The sequence below is a fragment of the Ursus americanus genome, chromosome 24 (assembly GCF_024610735.1).
Source record: "Ursus americanus isolate L20-20 chromosome 24, mUrsAme1.1.p, whole genome shotgun sequence".
In the NCBI taxonomy this organism is placed as follows: domain Eukaryota; kingdom Metazoa; phylum Chordata; class Mammalia; order Carnivora; family Ursidae; genus Ursus; species Ursus americanus.
The window spans coordinates 46,555,094-46,572,608 of NC_142150.1; the positions used below are offsets into that span (position 1 = coordinate 46,555,094).

At 57.3% G+C, this 17,515-nt stretch overlaps 1 protein-coding gene across 4 annotated transcripts in view; it reads left to right on the plus strand.

Moving 5' to 3' along the window:
• MOB2 (MOB kinase activator 2) overlaps positions 1–17,515 on the plus strand; it is a 71,535-nt gene that overhangs the window by 29,700 nt on the left and 24,320 nt on the right. Inside the window, exon 1 of one of the 4 annotated variants that reach the window (XM_087855143.1) lies at positions 12,291–12,346. The exons of the other annotated variants lie outside the window; for them this stretch is intronic. Coding sequence (XP_087711269.1) covers positions 12,306–12,346 — 41 coding nt within the window. The 5' untranslated portion in view covers positions 12,291–12,305. Of the gene's footprint in view, positions 1–12,290; positions 12,347–17,515 lie in introns of those variants that run through there. 4 annotated transcript variants of the gene reach the window in all.

The following is a 17,515-nucleotide window of genomic DNA, read 5'->3' on the forward strand; positions in this document are numbered from 1 at the left end:
CCTGCTCCCCAACCTGCCTTCCAGACCTCCTGACACAGGCTCGCGCTGCACACCTGCCGTGTTTCTGAGCTGAAGGGGCACGTGCAGTGGAGAAAGCGGGTCCAGACCATGTGGCCCGCAGTGGTACTTAGTGGGTACTTACTGGGACTTGGAGCAGGAGGAGGGTTTGAAGGAGCTGCTGTGAGCAGGAGGAGCCAGTGTCCACCAGAGGGCGCAGGTGACCACGCAGGTGGGTCTGGGGCCAGATGGTCCCCATGGTAAGGAGTCAGGTCACAATGCTGGAGAGAGCCTGTGTGTGTGTGTGTGTGTGTGTGTGTGTGTGTGTGTGTGTGTGTGTGTGTTAATTAGTTACTGGTCCTTGCCCTGATGCCCCACATGCCTGTTATGGGCTGCCGGGGGCTGGAGGGGTCCTGCTGGGTGCACGCTGGTGTGGAACCAATCAAATGCTTGGTGGAGATTGCATTGCCCAATAGTCAGCCTGCCTCTGGAGTGCATGCACCTGTCCTGAGGACGGGAGGCCTCAGGGAACACTGCACCCAGCAGGACACCCTGCAAGGCTGGCTTACCTGCTGTCCCCACTCCTCCACCACAGCCACGGGAATGTCATGGACTGCCACGCTGGAGGGCATCAGTGGTTCAGGCTTGGACTCCCTGCTAGGTGAAAAAGGTCTTTTATTGTCCTCGCTGGTCCACTTTGACCTTGTTTATTTTAGCCCCTTCCCCCCCCAATTTTGTTTGGGAGATGCTGGGCAGCCTGTGACCACCCCTTGCCTCGTAGCGCTGTCAGGGTGGTGGTCTTCAGGGGAACATGTCCATTTTGTGCTTGTGTTGGGTTCCCCGGTGGGCCCTGAGCTCTGCAGGGCAGGTGCGTGTTTGTCCCTGGCTACATGCATGTGACTAGCTGTGTCTGGCTCATAATACGTGCCAGTGTTTGAGTACCTTTCTAAAGGGGCACCCAGAGGTGGGGTCTGCATTTTGCCACAGTTAAGTATTTACTTCTCAGGGTTCCTCATGAAGATAGTAATCCTATTCAAAGCTTACTGTCCACTTGTGCCCACTCTCCCATGAAGGCCTGGGGCCAGGGGCCAGGTCACTGCCACGATCAGGAACCCTGCCTGTGGCTGCACTGGGGAGGTGGGGTAGGAGCCTGTCTGAGCCACACAGGCATTCTCCAGGTGGTTTCGGAGCTCCATGTAGGTATAGGGTGTGGGTAGTGGCAGTTGAAGCTAGTCAGAGGGGACCCCCTTTTCTGAGCAGGCATGTGTGCGCCTTCCCCTGCCTGCCACACCCCTGCTCTGCAGATGTGAGACCGAGTTAGCAACCTCGGCCAGGCTCTGGGTTGAGAGTCCCAACAGGTTTGACAGATTTGTACTCTGCCCTTGGCCTCTGAGCGCACCTCCATGGTGACAGCGGTGTCTGTGTGGAAGCCTTGGGCCAGGACTGGGGTATATAGCCCATGGCCTTGGACAGGGAACAGCTCACTGACCCTCAAGGTTGGGTCAAGCCCATGGCTTTCTGACTATTTGGGGATACAGGACAGACAGAGGGGTTATCCTGAGGTGCTGGCTGGGAAGTCAGGCCGGGGCTGGGCTGCCTGAGAGAGGCTGTCAGGGCATGTTTCTTCTGAGGCTGGCCGGCCCTACTGCTGACTACAGTTGCATCCAGGTAGGGCAGGGGCCGCCTCTGTGAATCCACCTGAGCTGGGTGGGAATCCTGCTAACAGTTGAGTAGGACTGAGAATGCCAGCAGGCTCCTTTGTATGCCAGAGACCCTGGGACCCAGGGAAGGTAATGGGGCCAGCAGCAGCCAGGCTGCCTCTGGGCATGGCTCAGACGCCTCACCACTCTCCTCTCATACACAGAGAAGTGGGCGTGGCCTCAGTTGGTAGGTGCTCCTGAGGGTCTTTAGGAAGGGGAAGGCATCGTGGGTTCTTGAGGGAAGGGGAGCCGGGAGCCACCTGCCGGCATCCCAGGTTGCACTTGGCCCTGATGCCCAAATATTATGCACTGGACCTGCATCAGACGCTGTTCCCTCCCCAGCCCTACTGAAGTGAGAGCCAAGGAAACTCTGGAAAGGCAGAAGCCCTCAGGAACAAAGATGGGGGATGGGATGACAGCAGATGGTTTTGGAACCATCTGGTTTTGGAAGCTGGGACGGCTGCTGGTAGAGTGGGTGCAGACTCAACAGAGCTGAGACTTGGCCGGCAGAGGGCCGGCTGTCCTGAGGAAGCTCAGAACGGCTCCTGGTTGGTGGAATCTTGGAACCTCCCAAGGGTTAGTTGGAGGTCTGGAGGGATATTTCAGAAGCATCTGGACACCCCCGCTCCTCCTGAGGGCCTGAGTCACAGGACTGTGCCCTTGAGGGTGGGGGCACCGTCAAGCAAGGAAAGCTCTGAGGACATCCTACATGGTGTTGAGATCCCCCCTCCCCGCTTTCGGTCTGTGTCTAGGACCCCACCCTCCAGGCAGAAGAATGGGAGTCTGAGCAGCTCCAGAGAGAAGACCTACAGACATTGACATGGGGGCGTCCTCTACGCTCCCCCCAGGGAGTCAGATGGCCCCTAGTGAAGCACGTGGGACCGTCAGTGCACTCTTCAGTGCCTCCTTTTAAATGGGAATGGACAGCTGGGGATCCGCAGACACGTTAAGGAATGCCTAAACAAGAGAGGGACCAGACCAGAAGGAAAAGGGCACACACTATCAGCCGGCACGTAAAGCGGGCATCACTCGTCTCCTCAGAGGCTAAAGACTGTGTGCCCCGAAAGAGTAGATGCCACAAAAAAGGAACATCCAAAGAATTAAAATTAGAAATGCAAGAACAATTTAAAAGGCAAAGGGATAAGAAGCAAGATTAGGTGCATTTCTCAGCTAGTAAAACAAAGTTAGGGATGGACCTCGGGAGTGCAAAGGTAAGGATGTCAGCTCCCATGCAGGGAGCGTACAGCCACAGAGGAGTTCCAGAAAGAGCAGGAAGCAGGAGGAGGGCGTTATCAAAGCAGCTCAGCGTGTTTCCAGAACCGCAGGCTCTGAGTGCGCACTGAATAGGCTCCCCAGTGCCCACACAGGGAGCGTCCCCTGCGCCCACAACATTGTAGAACACCGGCGTAAAGAAAGGGTTCTGAAAACTTCCAGACAGAAAGCAAGACAAGACAGAACACCAGAAATCCAAACACAAATTCCAACCCAGAAATGAGAAAGTAGGCTTCAAGATACTGTCAGAAAAGGATTTCCAACACGGGCTTCACATTAGATAAACCATCAGTTATCTTCGAGGTTAGGATAAAAGTCATTTCTCACTCACAGGTTCTGAAACAAAGGATTACTTCCATGCACCCCCTTTTAGGAAGTTTCTGAGAAGACCTGGTGCTAAGGGGGAGGAGGGGCAGCCCTGTGGACAGCTGGGGAGCAGGTGTGGTCAGAGTCGGGCACCCCTGGGGTGGGACACCTGCCTACAGCTGAAGGACAGGGCTGAGACTTTGCTGCTGTGGTGACCGGCAGGAAACCACGGGGAACATAGTAAGGGGCACTCCAGGCTCATTCGGGGGGGCTTGATCCAGTCCCGTGTCTTGGTTGGCCCCATCCTCCTATTCTTAACTTCCTCATTCATAATTCCCGGCTGCAGGTTTCCAGAAAGCCGCACTAAACCTAGACCTGGGTGAGCGGCGTCAGTGCGCCTGTCACTCCCTCGGTCCTGCCCCTCTGCCTCACTGTGCGTGTTGCTTAGTTTCTGAAGATGTGTTTTTGGGAAGAGGCAGGAACAGTAGAGGGAGGCTCACCCACAACCCCAGAGGTCACCGCGAGGTGGTTGCAGCAGAAGGCCGCTGGATGCTGGTGGCCGCCTGTCTTCTCGCCCTCTGCTCAGTGGGTAGGGTCGGCGCCAGAAGGCCTGGCTGTGTGTGCGTGTGTGCGCACATGCATGGGGGGGCAGCATCCATACGCGCCCACGTCTCGGGTTCCCTGGGGCAGTTGGATGAGTGTTGGCAAAGGCACTTTTCTCCCTCTGGATACTACCTCCTTATGCCCTCCACAGCCAGCCCGTTAGGTTGTGCCCACAGCGCCCGTCCTGGGTGCTGCCTGTCGGGTCCCTCCTTGGGCCTCGAGGTTACCTGCTATGTGTGTAGCAGTGATTAGTTCCTCTGGAGTGCCGAGCAGTCTGAGGTGTGGCTGCCCCGACAGGGGGCAGGGGGACTGCATTGTGCAGCTGGTGGCCGCTGGGGGGTCATCTGCGCATTGTGGCCAGAGCTCCTTTGAGCGCTTTCAAGGTCCTCGTGGCCGTCAGTTCTGCCCCTTGGGGTCAGTTAGGAGAGGCGCTGTCCTGAGGTGCCCAGTGTGTGTGTTTCACTTTTTGGCAAACTGCCCAATGTTTAGCTGCATCTCATTTCTAAAAATCTTTATTAGAATGTACGTGGTGACTTTTTTTTCCAATTATAAAAGCAAGATAACTGAATATTTGGAGACATGGAAAAAATCACCTTTTATTAACAATCTTTTTGTTGGCGTTTTCATGTATGACTCTCTCCAAAGTTACAGTAGCTTTTTTTCTCTTCTGATTATATGGGAAATTCTAATTATTCATAAAATTATAAAGAAAGTGAAATCCACATCAAATCTGGCCCCCAAGGAGCTGTTCCGGGCAACACCTTCTAGCACCTTCTATTTTCCCTGCTCCGTGGCCCATCCGTGCTGGCGTGCGCCCTGTGCAGACACACCGCGACCACACCAGGCCTTACTGGCCAGGCCCTCAGGGCACAGGCTTAGGCAGTTTCCAGCATCTTCGTTTCAAGCAGTGTTTCATTCCGTTTCCTTATTTGTAAGTTGTTCTGAGTTTGAGTATTGGTGATAAATTCCTAGAAGTAGACTTTGTGGTCACAGGGTCTTTGCATTGTACATTCCAGAACATTCTGTAAGGCAGTCTGTTGGGGGGGGGGTGTGGGTGAGCCTCCCCAGCACTGGCTGTCCTTGTCCTTGATCAGAAGCAGAAAAAAATCACCTTGTCTTCCGTGGGGTTGCTTCTGAGTTAGGGAAATTGATCTTTTCTTCTTGTGTTTATTGACCATTCATAGTTTTTTTTTTTTTTTTTTTCTCTTATGGATGGTTTTTTCTTGGCCCTTTATTGCTTTTTTTGTGGGAGGGAGGGTGGTCATGTTTTTCTTGCCGATTTGCAATTGTTCTAATTTGCATATTAGGAATTAATTCATTCAGGAGCATGTGTTAACACCACTGCTGATGCTGGACCAAGTTCTCTCCACCAAGGTGGTCCCAGAAAATGATAGGCCTGTTTCCCGCTCACATTGAGCTCACGTAGGCGCAGCAGAGCCTGGGAGGACCGCAGGGCACTGTGTGAGTTTTGGAGGGTGAGGGTCTCAGGTGATATTTGGGCTGAGACTTGCAGGAATGAGGGAGGGTCTGTTCCGAGGCTTTTTGGGGCTGAGCACAGCAAGACAAGGGTTGTGAGGTGGCCATCTGTGTGTGTCCCTGGGGCCAGGCTGGCTTGGTGGGCATTGGGCAGGGGGCACACGTCACGGGCCTCGAAGACCCTTGAGAGTCCATGAGCCTTCACAGCAGATGGGGTCCTGGGGAGCTTTGAACTAAGAAGGGAGATGAGCAGGCAGGCCCTCTGAGGACTGGGGCGGGGGGCCAGTGGGGGGGCCGTGGGGGGCCTCAAGCAACTTCCATGCCTAGGAGGCACCAGGGAAGGAGGCCAGGCTCCTGGCTGGACCCTCTGTCCCCAGGCCGGTATGCTGTGCTGAGTGTCTCCTCCCCACGGCTTCTCTGAGCCTCCCCCTGAGGAATCTGAAGTATGAGCCTTGGCATGTCAGACTCTGGCTTTCCTCTCGCTTTCTGGATCTCCCATACCTGATGCCTTCCTCCTCATCGGAGAGAAGAAAAGAGCACTTCCAATTAGAGGGGAACATGCTGTGGGGGAGCAGGCACATGGGAGGGGACCGGGGTCCCTCTTCCAGCATGGCCCCCATCTTCCCTTCTGCAGCAATCAGGGCTGGGCCCGTCCCAGGCCCCACATCCATAGCAGGACATGGACGGTGCTCAGCCACAGGGTGGCTGCCAGCAGCGCTCTCGTGTGGATGGAGTTCTGGGGGTTTCTGACCCTCATGCTTCTATTAATGGGGTAACTCAGGTGCCACTGGCTTTGCCGTGCGAAGCTCTTGGGCCAGCTTGGTACCTCCTGGTGCCCTGTATCCTCCCTAGACCTGTGGTGTGTGGTGTTCTTGGGCTGTATTGTGCTGGACTTTGAGGGGCAGTCTGACCCCTCAGCTGACTAACTGGGGTAACCCATGGGCCTGGGGGTGCTGTAGGGGAGAGCTTGTGTCTAACCCCCCTTGGGCTTCTTGGCCTGTGCCTGTCTCAGGGTACCCCCATCAGTGGAAGCTTCCTTCTGTCCTTCCGTGATGTGGAGGTGGCCTTCAGTTTCTCTCTGGCATTTTTCTAATAAAAGGCTGTTTCTTGCTTCTATTTCAGTGTTTTGGGGGGCAAGCTTGCCAGTGTTTGTGCTTAAGTCCCTGACGGCGGGGCCAGGCCATGCAGGGAATAAGGGCACTGGAAGGGGCTGGGCACAGGCGGCATCTCTGGGCTCTGCTCCCCTCCCATGTGGCCTCTGAGCCTCCTTCCTGGACTGAGCGTGGGCTAAATCTTGCAGCCCAGGCTTTTATACCAGTGCGGAGGGCGGGGTGATGTGGCGGGACCCACAGCGCCCTATTCTTAGGCAGCCTGGGCTCCATGCCTGCTGGGCTTGTGGAGACTGGGGGGTGAAGAGAGGCGGTCACCTGTCCCCTGCCTTGAGCAGACTGGCCTTCCTGAGCCCATGCACTCTCGTGGGGGAGTCAGTGCTGGTGCGCTTGCCCCTTGTTTGTATCCCCCACGTCTGGCCCTTACCTGGGCCCTGAAGTAGGCACGGGAGGGCTGGGGCACATGGACTTCGCTGCTCTACACAGAGGGGTGCTGTTGAGTCGGTGGGTCTCAGCCAGCCTGCCACGAACAGGCCACCTTGCTTACACCCCGGCCAGCGGGCGCTTGTCTTGGCAGATGCCAGTGTGGGGGTCAGGAGGGAAGACCTGCCAGAGGTGGCTGCCACGCGGCCCAGACGCCCCTGCCCTCTGTGGTCAGTGGTGGCCAGGGGCCAGGCGGGATGACTAGGCAGGCTTCAACAGCCACTTTCATTGTTTGGAGTTTGGCTTGACTTGAACTTGGAACAGAACGATTTTGGTGGTGTGGTGGTGCATTTCTCTGCTTTCTGGATGTGTGCTAATATCCTGGAGCCCAGCCCTGTGTGGGCCATAGCCTACCTCCTCCTCCCATCCAGGCAGCTCTTTCAGCCTGACCTCAGACCTGCTCCTTGGTGACCTGGTAATCCATGGCTTCCCTGGTGCTGGCCTCTAGGAGGACACTTGACCTCCAGCCTGACCCCTACATGTCTTCCTCACCTGCTACCCAGAGGTTCTTCCCTGACCACCTTAGCCTGGTTTACAGGGGTGTTGGTCAAGTGTGTGAGGAATGCAGGGTGAGCCCCACTTGGCCATGGGCCCAGGCCTGGCCCTAGATCTCCTCCAACCCCTGTGTCTACATGTTTGCCTTGTCATAGTGGCTTTGGCCCCCGCTCAGACACCAGTACCAGGGTGAGCCTCAGAAGGGGCCAGGCTGTCACTGCTCCTGTTTTCCACGGTCAGTGTGCAAAGGAAACAGGTACCATGTGGTGGGTGTTTCCCCTCTTTGGTGTGAGGTGGTGGTGCAGCAGTGGTGGGTTTGGGACTTTCTCCCTCTTAGGTTCCTCCCTCTGCTACTGGGGCTGGAGGGAAGCAGGGCTGCTGTGACAGGGCCACCCAAGGCCTGCTCTCTGAGCTCTGGGCCAGCATGGAAATAAGCTGCTTTCCTTTCCAGATGTGCCCATCCCCTCGTGGGGGGTGGGGGTGGTTCAGGGCAAAGGCTCTGGAGCAGACCCCCTGTGTCAGATCTCTGTCACAGGGGATGTCCAGAAACCTGGAGGGTGAGCGCAGTGTGCTGGGGGCGGGGGGCGCTGCTATTGCTGTGGACTTGCATGCAGGCGTCCTCCCCAGACATGGTGGTCACCCCTTGTGGCAGAGGCAACGGGAATGGGGTGGGGACGCTGAGTCCCAGGACTCCAGTGGTTTGTACTTTTCTGTCTTCCCCTCTTGTGTGCACGGGGCTCCTGGCCCAGCAAGGTCGCAGGGAAGCCTAGGAAGGTTCTTTCCACCCAGGTCAGGGTGTGCCAGGTTAGGTCCTAGCGGCCTGGTGCATGCTGGGCCACGTCACAGGTCCTGGCCACTGTGTGCCAGAGCACCTGCCTAAATGGACCTGGCCTGCTGTGGGTGGGGTGTGCCTCTGTCCTCTGTGTCCCGGACAGTGTGGAGTGGGGACCTCGGGCCGCAGGCACTCTGTCAGCCCCTGCTTCAGTGGCTCTGGCCACAGAAAACCTGCCCTGAAGCTAGCTGCCACCTCCCAGCCCAAAGCCCACTTCCTCTCCTGTCTCAGTCCTCCGACTCCCACTGCTGATGAGGGTTCCCTGAGCGTTCTCTGCTTGTTTCCAGCCTGGTTTTAGTTGTATGGCGACTCTAGCTTTCCCTCTTTCTGACCCCACAAGGGTGGTGACCGCCGCGACATCAGCTGTCCAAAAGAACAGAAGTAGCATTCTTCAGGTCCCTCCCTAACCGGGTCCACTAATGGGGGCACGGAAGGTTTGCTTACATTCCAGGGGAGGAGCCTGATGGGGTATATGGGCCCTGCCTGGCCATGCATGCTGTTTGGGCCTGGTGGGCCCCTGGATGCTGCCCTGGGGAGGGGCCCTCCCTGGGGGCTGGCTGGCTGGCGGCTTCTCTCCAGACCTCACTGGGAGCTAGGCGGTGGGACCTTCCCTTCACGCAGGCAAAGCCGCTGGTGCTTGTGCGGGAGTCATGCAGAAAGGGGCTGGGGAAGACGTAGCCGCCACCCAGTGTACAGACAGGCACCACAAACACTGTGTGTGACTAGTTCATCACCATGTAGTGCGTGGGGAGAGTGCAGTTGCAAGTGTTCCTGCATCTGGCTTTCAGATGAGCAGCTCACACAGCCACCCACGACGTCCGGAACCGGAAAGGGGCAGCACACAGAGGCGCTCGTGGCCCTTCCTGTCCGCCCGTCATGACTCTAGATGGTGCGCTAGGTGTCTGCGACCCCACAGCACCGTCCCCCCTTTGGTGTGTGGCTTCCTGCAGTCTCCAGTGTGTCTGTGGGACTCGTGACTGGTGTCCCAGGGAGGAGCTCCTGCTTCGTTGCTGGCACGTGGTGGTCTCTGTGCGTGCACGCCTCCAATCAGTGTGATGGGCGCATACTTACATTCATCAAGATTCGCCAGTCTAAAGTGTGCACTTTGATGTGTTCTGACAGACCCCCACCCCCCTGCAGTGATGATGCAGAACGTTCGATGACCCCTTGCCACATCCTTGGCCACACGGGATCACGGAGGGTCGAGTGTCTGGGCTCTGCCTCTGTCATGGCACCGATGCTCTGAGATCCATCCAGGCTGTTGTGTGTCTGTACTTTGTTCCTTGTGGCTGAGCTGTAGCCCCTTCTGAAGATAAGACACACTTTGCTTAGCCACCTGCCCTTGTTGGGCATTCAGGTTGCTTCCAGCGGTTGGTGATCTCAAGCAGCACTGCCGTGAACCGTCCCGGCCCTGTCTTTTTCTCCCACAGAGGCCGTAGACCTTCTGGGTCCCACAGGAGGTGCATGCGTGAGCTGGGGGACTGCGTCGCTCCTGAAGCGCCCGCCCCTTCCTCTCCTGCCAGCAGCGCTAGGCCTCTCGTTGGCCTCTTCAGCCGTTGTGAGCACACGGACCCCCACCCTGTGGGAGCGGGGTGCTGCCTTGTGGTTTCCCTGCTGACTGATGCTGAGCGGCTGCTCACATGCCTCTCATCCCTCCTTCCCTTCTTTGGGGAAATGTCTTCTCCTATCCCTCGGCCAGTTTTTAATTGGGTAGTGTGTCTTTTTATTGTGGAGTTCTGAGAGTGCTTTATCCGTTGTAGATGAAAGCCCTGTCACTTGGCGATTTGCTCGTCCTGTCTTCCAGTCTGTGGCTTGTCCTTTCTTTGGCTTACTGGCGCCTTCTGAGACAAAAGCATCCTTACTTTTGGTGATGTCCAGCTCATCTGTCATCGTCTTCTAGGGACTGGTCGGCAGCTGGCTTTTCTACATGTGACACCGAGGTCTTGCTCTTGCTGTTTCCCAGAAGACTGTCCCGTCTGGCGCATGCTCTTTTCTGTATGTCATGCCACCTCCTGAGGGGTCAGGGTCAGGCAGGCAAGGGGCCAGGTTGGGCACGAGCACCCGTCTGATCTGTGTCCTGCTCGAGCTAGCAGGTGTTCACGCGCTGAAGCCGGGAGGCGAGAGAGGAGCTCTGACACCAGCCGTCTCACTGCATGTGCTTTTGGGCCTCATGGACCCGTTCTCTGCAGCTGTTCTCTGCACCCTCTTTGGATGTGGATATGTCACCAACGGAAACCCTTGAGCCAGCCAGGAGCCAGTTGCCAAGCCCTTACCTTTGCCTAGACATCAGAGCTCATCCAGTGTTTGGAAAATTTTACTGCTTCTTGTGCTGATTTGACAGAAATGCCAGGAAAGCAAAGGGTAGGGTGAAGTTAGCGTGGTAGTGACCCTTCACCTCAGCTGGAAGCCTGTGAGGAGCATGTCCTGTTGCCAGAGGCATGTCAGTCATCGAACTCTGTCTGCAGCTTGTGGTAAGAGCTCCCTGAGAAGACAAGGTGAACTCATAGCCAGTGAAGCCGTTCATGGGAGAAGTGAGAGAGAGTTGGGTCCTCACCACGTTCTGGGTGCTGGGACACGGCCATTCACAAATCTGGTGACGCCCTACTTTCCTGACGTGAGTCCTGGTGTGGCCACGGGGGCACGACCAGCAAGCGTGTGCCAGGCGCTATGTGCTGGGACAGCGAGGAGGACAGTGAGGGTTGACCGTGGCAGTGAGGGGAGGCATCTGGGAGCTGACGAGTGAGACCCCGAAAGGTCAGGAGAAAGAGTCGAGGGAGGGCAGGGCTGCCGCAGTCCCGACTGAGGTGGGCGTGAGCTCCAGGTCTTCCAGTGTGCTCGGCGGCTGGCGTGGCCCAGTAGTACGGGGGTCGTGGCCTGGGGAGGTGAGGGCAGGAGTCTTAGGAAGAAAGGAGCACAGTGGTCACATGCGTGCATGCGTGTGCGCGCGCACACACACATATACTGGTATACATGTGCACACACAACTTACTTAGACTCATACAACTACCCACATACACACTTGCATAACTCACACGTATTCATATTCACACCCACCTACATACGCTTACATTCATACACGTATACACACACAGCCCTCATGCACTCACACACATACATACACATAGTCACAAATATACACACTTACGCACACATACACAAATATACACACACACTCTGCTTTGCAGTGTGTGTGGCTGGACAGTCCAGACTTGGTCTTACGTGGAGAAGAGCAGGACACACGGGTAGATCAGCGGCTGGAAAGCTTTCTTGGCCCACTCGATGGGAGGCTTGCGGAGACAGTTCCGTGTAGGTGCGCCTGGCATCTGCCCTGTGTAATGTCTTTAAGGGGTGTGTGTGGATCTTCTTTGTTGGTTTTCGGGGTGTAAGAGGGTATGAAAGTGTCTGCACTGGTCACCTTGCTGGTTAGGAGGACCTGTTGAGGTCGTGCGCGTGGGGCGCTGTCCGGAGAGCTCTGGTGTGGAGATGTCCCGCAGCTCTGCCTGGGCTCCTTCTGGGAGCCGGCAGTGTGGCAGCTGCTCTACATTGAACAATGATAGTAACCCTGTCTCTGGCCTTCCAGGCCTCTGAGAAGGTTCGGGGCTCTCCAGCTTTACTCTTCAGTGCCGTAAAGTTTCTCTTACCCAGGGTGCCAGGGTGCCCCGAACTGAGTATCCTGTCTTGCCTTGTTTACCGAGAAGGCAGGCAGGGTCACAGGTCTGGAACAGCGGGAGAGGACGTCAGAGGAGCCACTCTCAGGGGCCAACTCTTCTCAGAACCCTGCTCCCTCCTTCCGGCAGGCCGAGGCCTCTCTGTGCTCCGGGAGACGCTGGGGAGAAGCCCCCACTGTTTACCTGCTCATGGGCGTCTTTCCGTGCAGTCGTGTCTGTGCCTCCAGCTGCTGATGGTGGGATCTGCCTGCTTTGAAGGCCGCTGTGGTCCATAGAACCAAGGTCCGAGGCAGAGTGTTTGTTTTCTGGAATACCCCACTCCTGTCTCTGCCTGGGAGGTGCTGCTTTCCATACAGGCTCTTTGATGACCAGGAAGGAGGGAGAGCCGCCTGTCCAAAAGGTCTGGTAAGCGAGTGCTTCCTTCTTGTGGAATGGAAGTCGGCGGCAGCCCGTTCTGCATTTCCTCCTGAGAGTGCTCCCTCCAGGCACGAGGTTGTGAGGAACGGCTCCGACACCCTGGCCAGGTCCTTGCCGGCCAGGCTTGTCAGGTGCGGCTTCTGCTCCACCTGGCTGGGACAGCAAGGAGGCAGCTCCGTTGGCTCGGTGCCCCTGGTCTGGGTGGCCTCAGACATCTGAAAGTGAGGAGGTACGTGAGGCACCTGTGCTCTGGGGACGGGTTCTGCATTGGGGTGTCAGGCCTCTTGTGGAGAGGCTCACTGCCTTTGGAACCATGCAGTGCTGGCCACATGTAGGCACTGCTGGCTGAGTGCGTCAGAGTGCCCTGGGGGCATTGCTCAGCTGGATGGGGGTGGGGGGGGGCTCTTGTCAGGGCCCTGGACTGAGCTCCACACAGGGACAGATGTCCCCTGAGGGGACAGTGCCAGCATCGGTGAGCAGCTCTGTGGCAGCCTGGGGGCAGCCCTGTTAGCTGAGCCCTGCACTTGCATCCTCTCCTGTCCAGGACAGCTCCTGTCCTCTGCCTCTTTCGTCCTGTCGTCACGACCCGGGCCACCTACCAGCCCAGCCCAGACTGGCCCTCCTGCCTTCTCCACACGTCAGGCCTCTGCTCACGGCTCTCCCACTCACATCTTTCAGGAGTTTCCATGTGCCTCAGGCACAGTTCAGACCTCAACCTTGCTGCCGCCTGTCTCTTTAGCCCTCTCCATATGGCTCTCCTGGGGGTAGGATCTGTCCTTTCCAGGGGTCCTCATGGGCTGTTCCCTGCACAGTCTTTTCGTTGCCCTCCTGACTCCTCCTCCCTCAGCCCTCACCCATCTGGACCCTTCCCCACGTCATGTTGGGGTTGGACGCTCATGTGTGTTCGAGGCTGAGCTCGCTCGCTCACTGCCCCCCTCAGGGCTCCGCTAGGCGCTGGCGCACCTTTGTTGAGTGAGTGAGGGGCATGGATGCGCAGAGCCTGCGAGCGTGGGTGGTGCGCCTCTCTCTCTCTCACGTGCCACAGGTAAGCCATGCACACTCCTTGGACAGGCTCCCTGAAGAGGTGGTCCTCTTTACTGGGCAGCAGTACTTTGGCCTGAGGCTGCATAGTGGGTGTGGGGGAGCCAGGGGGGACCCCAGCAAGCCCAGTGCTACCTTGCGGTTATGCTCTGCTCTGCGCTTAGGGTCCCCTCAGCATGGCCACGTGTCTGCAGCCTGTGGTAGGTGTTGGCTCATGGAGAGGGCACCCGGAGGTCAGAATTACCAGTGTTCACCTTTCAAAGTCAGATGCCCCAGGAGCTCGCAGGTCATGTTGGGGGTGGGGGGTGAAGCCATCTCCCCCACATTGGCAAGCAGCACACATGCTTTCCTGTCCAAGTTGTTGTGTAGTTTAAGGGGTGTGCAGACCCCTAGGAGGTCGCCGCTTACTGCTGGACTCTCCTGGGGCTGAATGTCAGGCCTTCTTCCCTGTGGCAGTCACCCAAGGCTCCCGGCTGTGGCAGTCCAGTAGAGGACAGGCTTTCATGGTGGCCTGCAAGGCCTCAGCTTGGTGGTGAACAGAACACACGTGCGTGTATCTGTGTGCAGTGGGGGCATTGGGGTTTTCAGTGGCAGGCAGCAGAGCCCTGGGTGCGGATGGGGTGCGGGTCTTCTCCAGAAGGACCACATCAGAAAGACCTTTTTCTGTCCTCGCTTCTTTATTTAACAATGGGCTGGTCGACCTGCCTCTCTCAACACACGTTCTTTTGTGCCCTCGCTGTGCCAGGCACACTCTCCAAGTATGGAATGTAGCGCCGAGGAAGCTGCACGCCCCCCAGCCCCCCTGATCCGGCATTTCCTAGGAGCAGGGAGAGCCAGCCACACACTTCTGGGGAGCTCAGCCCAGCCCAGCCCGGCACAGACTGGTGCTCCGTCCACACTTGTGGGAGGGGTGGGGGGAAGGGACGCGCCCATCCAGCACCCTCGCTCCCTTCTGGTGTCCACCACATTTGCAGACAGCATCACTGTTCTGTTGTGACCGCCCCGTGTCTCCCATCATGGAGGGAGCAGTGAGCATGCACAGGAACCTGGCCGGGGTCTGGCTGCTATGCCAGGGGACATCTGCATGATGCTGGCTTGGTGTGGCGGTGCACTTGGGGCACCTGGGCCCTGTTGCTCCAGTCCTGGTGAGGCACTGGGGGCGGAGGCAACCTGCAGAGGAGCCAGGCACCTGGCTGAGCACCTGGAGGAGGCAGGAGCAGCACCCAGCTGTGCTGGCAGGACACAGGGGTGGGTGGGGGGCTGGGTCCATGTCACAGTGCCTGACCCAGAGCAGGAATCATGAGCACTTAGACCTCCCGGCCCTGGGCCCACGGCTGCTTTCAGCTGGAGTCAGCTTTCTTTAGCTGGACAATACACCTTTCCCCAGAGGACCCTGGACCCAGGCAGGCGCCGTGGCCCACGGGTGTCCTTCTGCTGCATCAGCCCTCTTCTGGGGCAACATCGTGTTTTAGGGGACGCGACTCGTTTCCAGGCAGGTCCGTGTGTTTAGTGTTGTCATCCAGCCCTTGTGTGGGTGAGTGAGTGCACGGGCAGCATCCTGGGACAGAGAGAACAGCCTGGAGGGGCATGGGAGGGAGGAGGGAGACCATCGGCCACTGCAGTCCTGTAGTGAGAGCAAGAGAGGCTTCAGCCAGGGTGGCCCCGCTGATGTGCTCTGTGGAGAGCCTTGAGGACCTGCCGGTGGACGGAGGTGGGTGGGAGCGGGTAGAGTGGAGCACGTGTCTCCTGAGGACCCAGGAGAGGCCACACTGGAAGGGCAGGCTGAGTGTAAGTGCCCGTTAGGACGGGTGGAGCAGGGAGGTGTGGTGGGAGCTGTCGACGTCTGCTGTGCTGTACTTGACACGCTGTGGCCCTGCGTTGGAAGGGTCCCCTCCTGTACGTGTTCTCGTGTGTGCCCACAGCTACAGAGCCCTCTACAGTCAAAGAAGTGAACCTACCCATCACCCCCTCCAGGTGACCCTGGCATGCTTTTGTCGTCATGGATTAGTGACATTTTCCGGCCACTTATGTGAGTGAAATCCCCTCAGCATGAGTTTGCAATCGCCCACGTTGTTGGGTGTGTCAGGAGGCTGTTCCTGCATGTCCTTGGGTGGGACTCCGGGGCACAGGCAGGCCTCAGCTGCTCCATCTGTCCACCTGCCAGGGGCTGTGGGGGCTGTTTCTCCACCTAGGCTGTGACAGGCAAAGCTGCTCTGAACGTACGTGCGCAGGTCTGTGTACAGACACACACTTTCTCTTCAGCGGAGTGCCTGGGTCAAATGACACGTGTATGTTTCACATTTTAAGAAACTGCTGAACTGTGTTGTGCGGCGACTGCGCCAGCCCTGAGGGGGAGCGCCGGAGTCCGCCCCTCGTCAGCCCCTCGTCAGCCCCGGGCGCACGTGGGCTCTCCAGTCGTAGCCCTTCTAAGGGAGTGAGGCCGTGGCGCGTGTGGTTTTACTCTGCCTTTCCTCGGGGTCTAATGGCCTCCAGTGCCTTCTGACTCTGCTCTGCGGTGAGGAGCATCTGCTCAGACCGTTTGCCCGTTTTCTACTGGTTTGGTCTTCTTGTTGAGTCATAGGGGGCATTACACCTTCTAGATGCAAGTCCTTTGTCAGACACGTGCTTTAAGAGGGTGTCCCACGGCCTGCGGCTTGTCCCCAAGAGGCTGGTTGGGCGGCGTGGGCTCACGGGGGGCTGCTTCTTGCTTTAGAGTCTTTCCCCGGGTTCCGTTTTGGGAAGCCTCTTACCGCGTCTTCAGGTCCCTTCGTCCTTGCTCTTGCCGCATTCAGTTGGCTGTTAACTCCTACCCAGAGTACTCTCATCACAAATGCTGTTGTTTCAACGTCCAGAAATTCAGTTTGGATCTTAAAACGAGTCTTCCCTGTCTCTCCCTAACGTGCCCAGTGTTTCCTGCAGCTTCTGGAGCAGGTGGGGGACACAGCTGTGCCGAACTTCTCTTGTCTTCTCATTCTGTCATCTGGCCATTTTGGGGTCCTTTTCAATCGATGGCTTGACTCTTAACAATGGATTGCATTTTCCTTCTTCCTTGAAGGCTTGGCTTCCCAACTCTCTATCTACCAAGACCATGTGAACGCTGCCTTTTTTTGGCGCTGCGTGTTTTTGTACGTTTGTAGCTATTCTTGAGCTGTTCTCGGACTCCCTTTGGAAACAGTTGCTCCTCTTCAGTTCCTGTTCATGTTCTTTGCTTGCGGGGTTATGGCGCTATTTCAGCTAGAGCTGATTCTTCTCACTGCTGATGCAAGCCTTCTCGAGTATTACGTCTGACACTGTGGGTTTGAAATTTCTTTGATTTCCCCAGACTTGCTTTCTTCAGTGTGTGAAAGCAACGGGCTCCTTGGTAGCAGAGCAAGACAGCCCTTAGCATTGGGAAAGCCCTTTGTTATGTGTGTGTTTAGGGCCCGGGTGCACACTGGCTGCTCCTGTGGTCCTGCTGAGCTTCCAGCCACATCCCCCGGCCACCCAGTGATCACAGTGCCAGTCTTGGTGGGACAGCCTGGCTCCCACCCTGTCACAGCACAGGGCCACCAATGGAGCACCTGCGCAAGTCAGGACCGGTGGGTTTCCAGAAGTTTCTGGAGCACACATGAAGTGCAAGACTAGACTCATGACCCACCCAGGTTAGAGGAACAACTGCAGAGGGTGCTTGTCTCCCTCATGCCTCCTCTGGAGGAATGGAATCCCCACCCAGGCCAAGCAGAGGTGGGCTTGGGTGTGAGGAAGACAGGACACGGTCTCAGCAGCAGAGCACTGCCTGCCTGCCTGGCAGTTCTGGAGAAATCATGATAGTCACCACTGGTTGTTCTTAGACTTTGCTTTAGAAGTATGCATGTGCCCCACAAAGTGCCCCCTTCCATTTGTTGTGAAAGCCAGTGGTGCCGCTGGCCAAGTGCAGACTATGCCTGGAGGAGTCCAGGGAGCACCCTCACCCCTACCACGTGCTTGTATGCCCCAGGTCCCCCTGGAAGGCCCCACGTGCGGAGCTAGAAGCCCTTGCTGTCCATGGAGATGCATGGAGGAGGACATGCGTTCTGTCAGTGTGGGCGAGAGCGTGCCGCCGCTGTTGGTTATCCAGGGATGTCACCGTGGACCTGA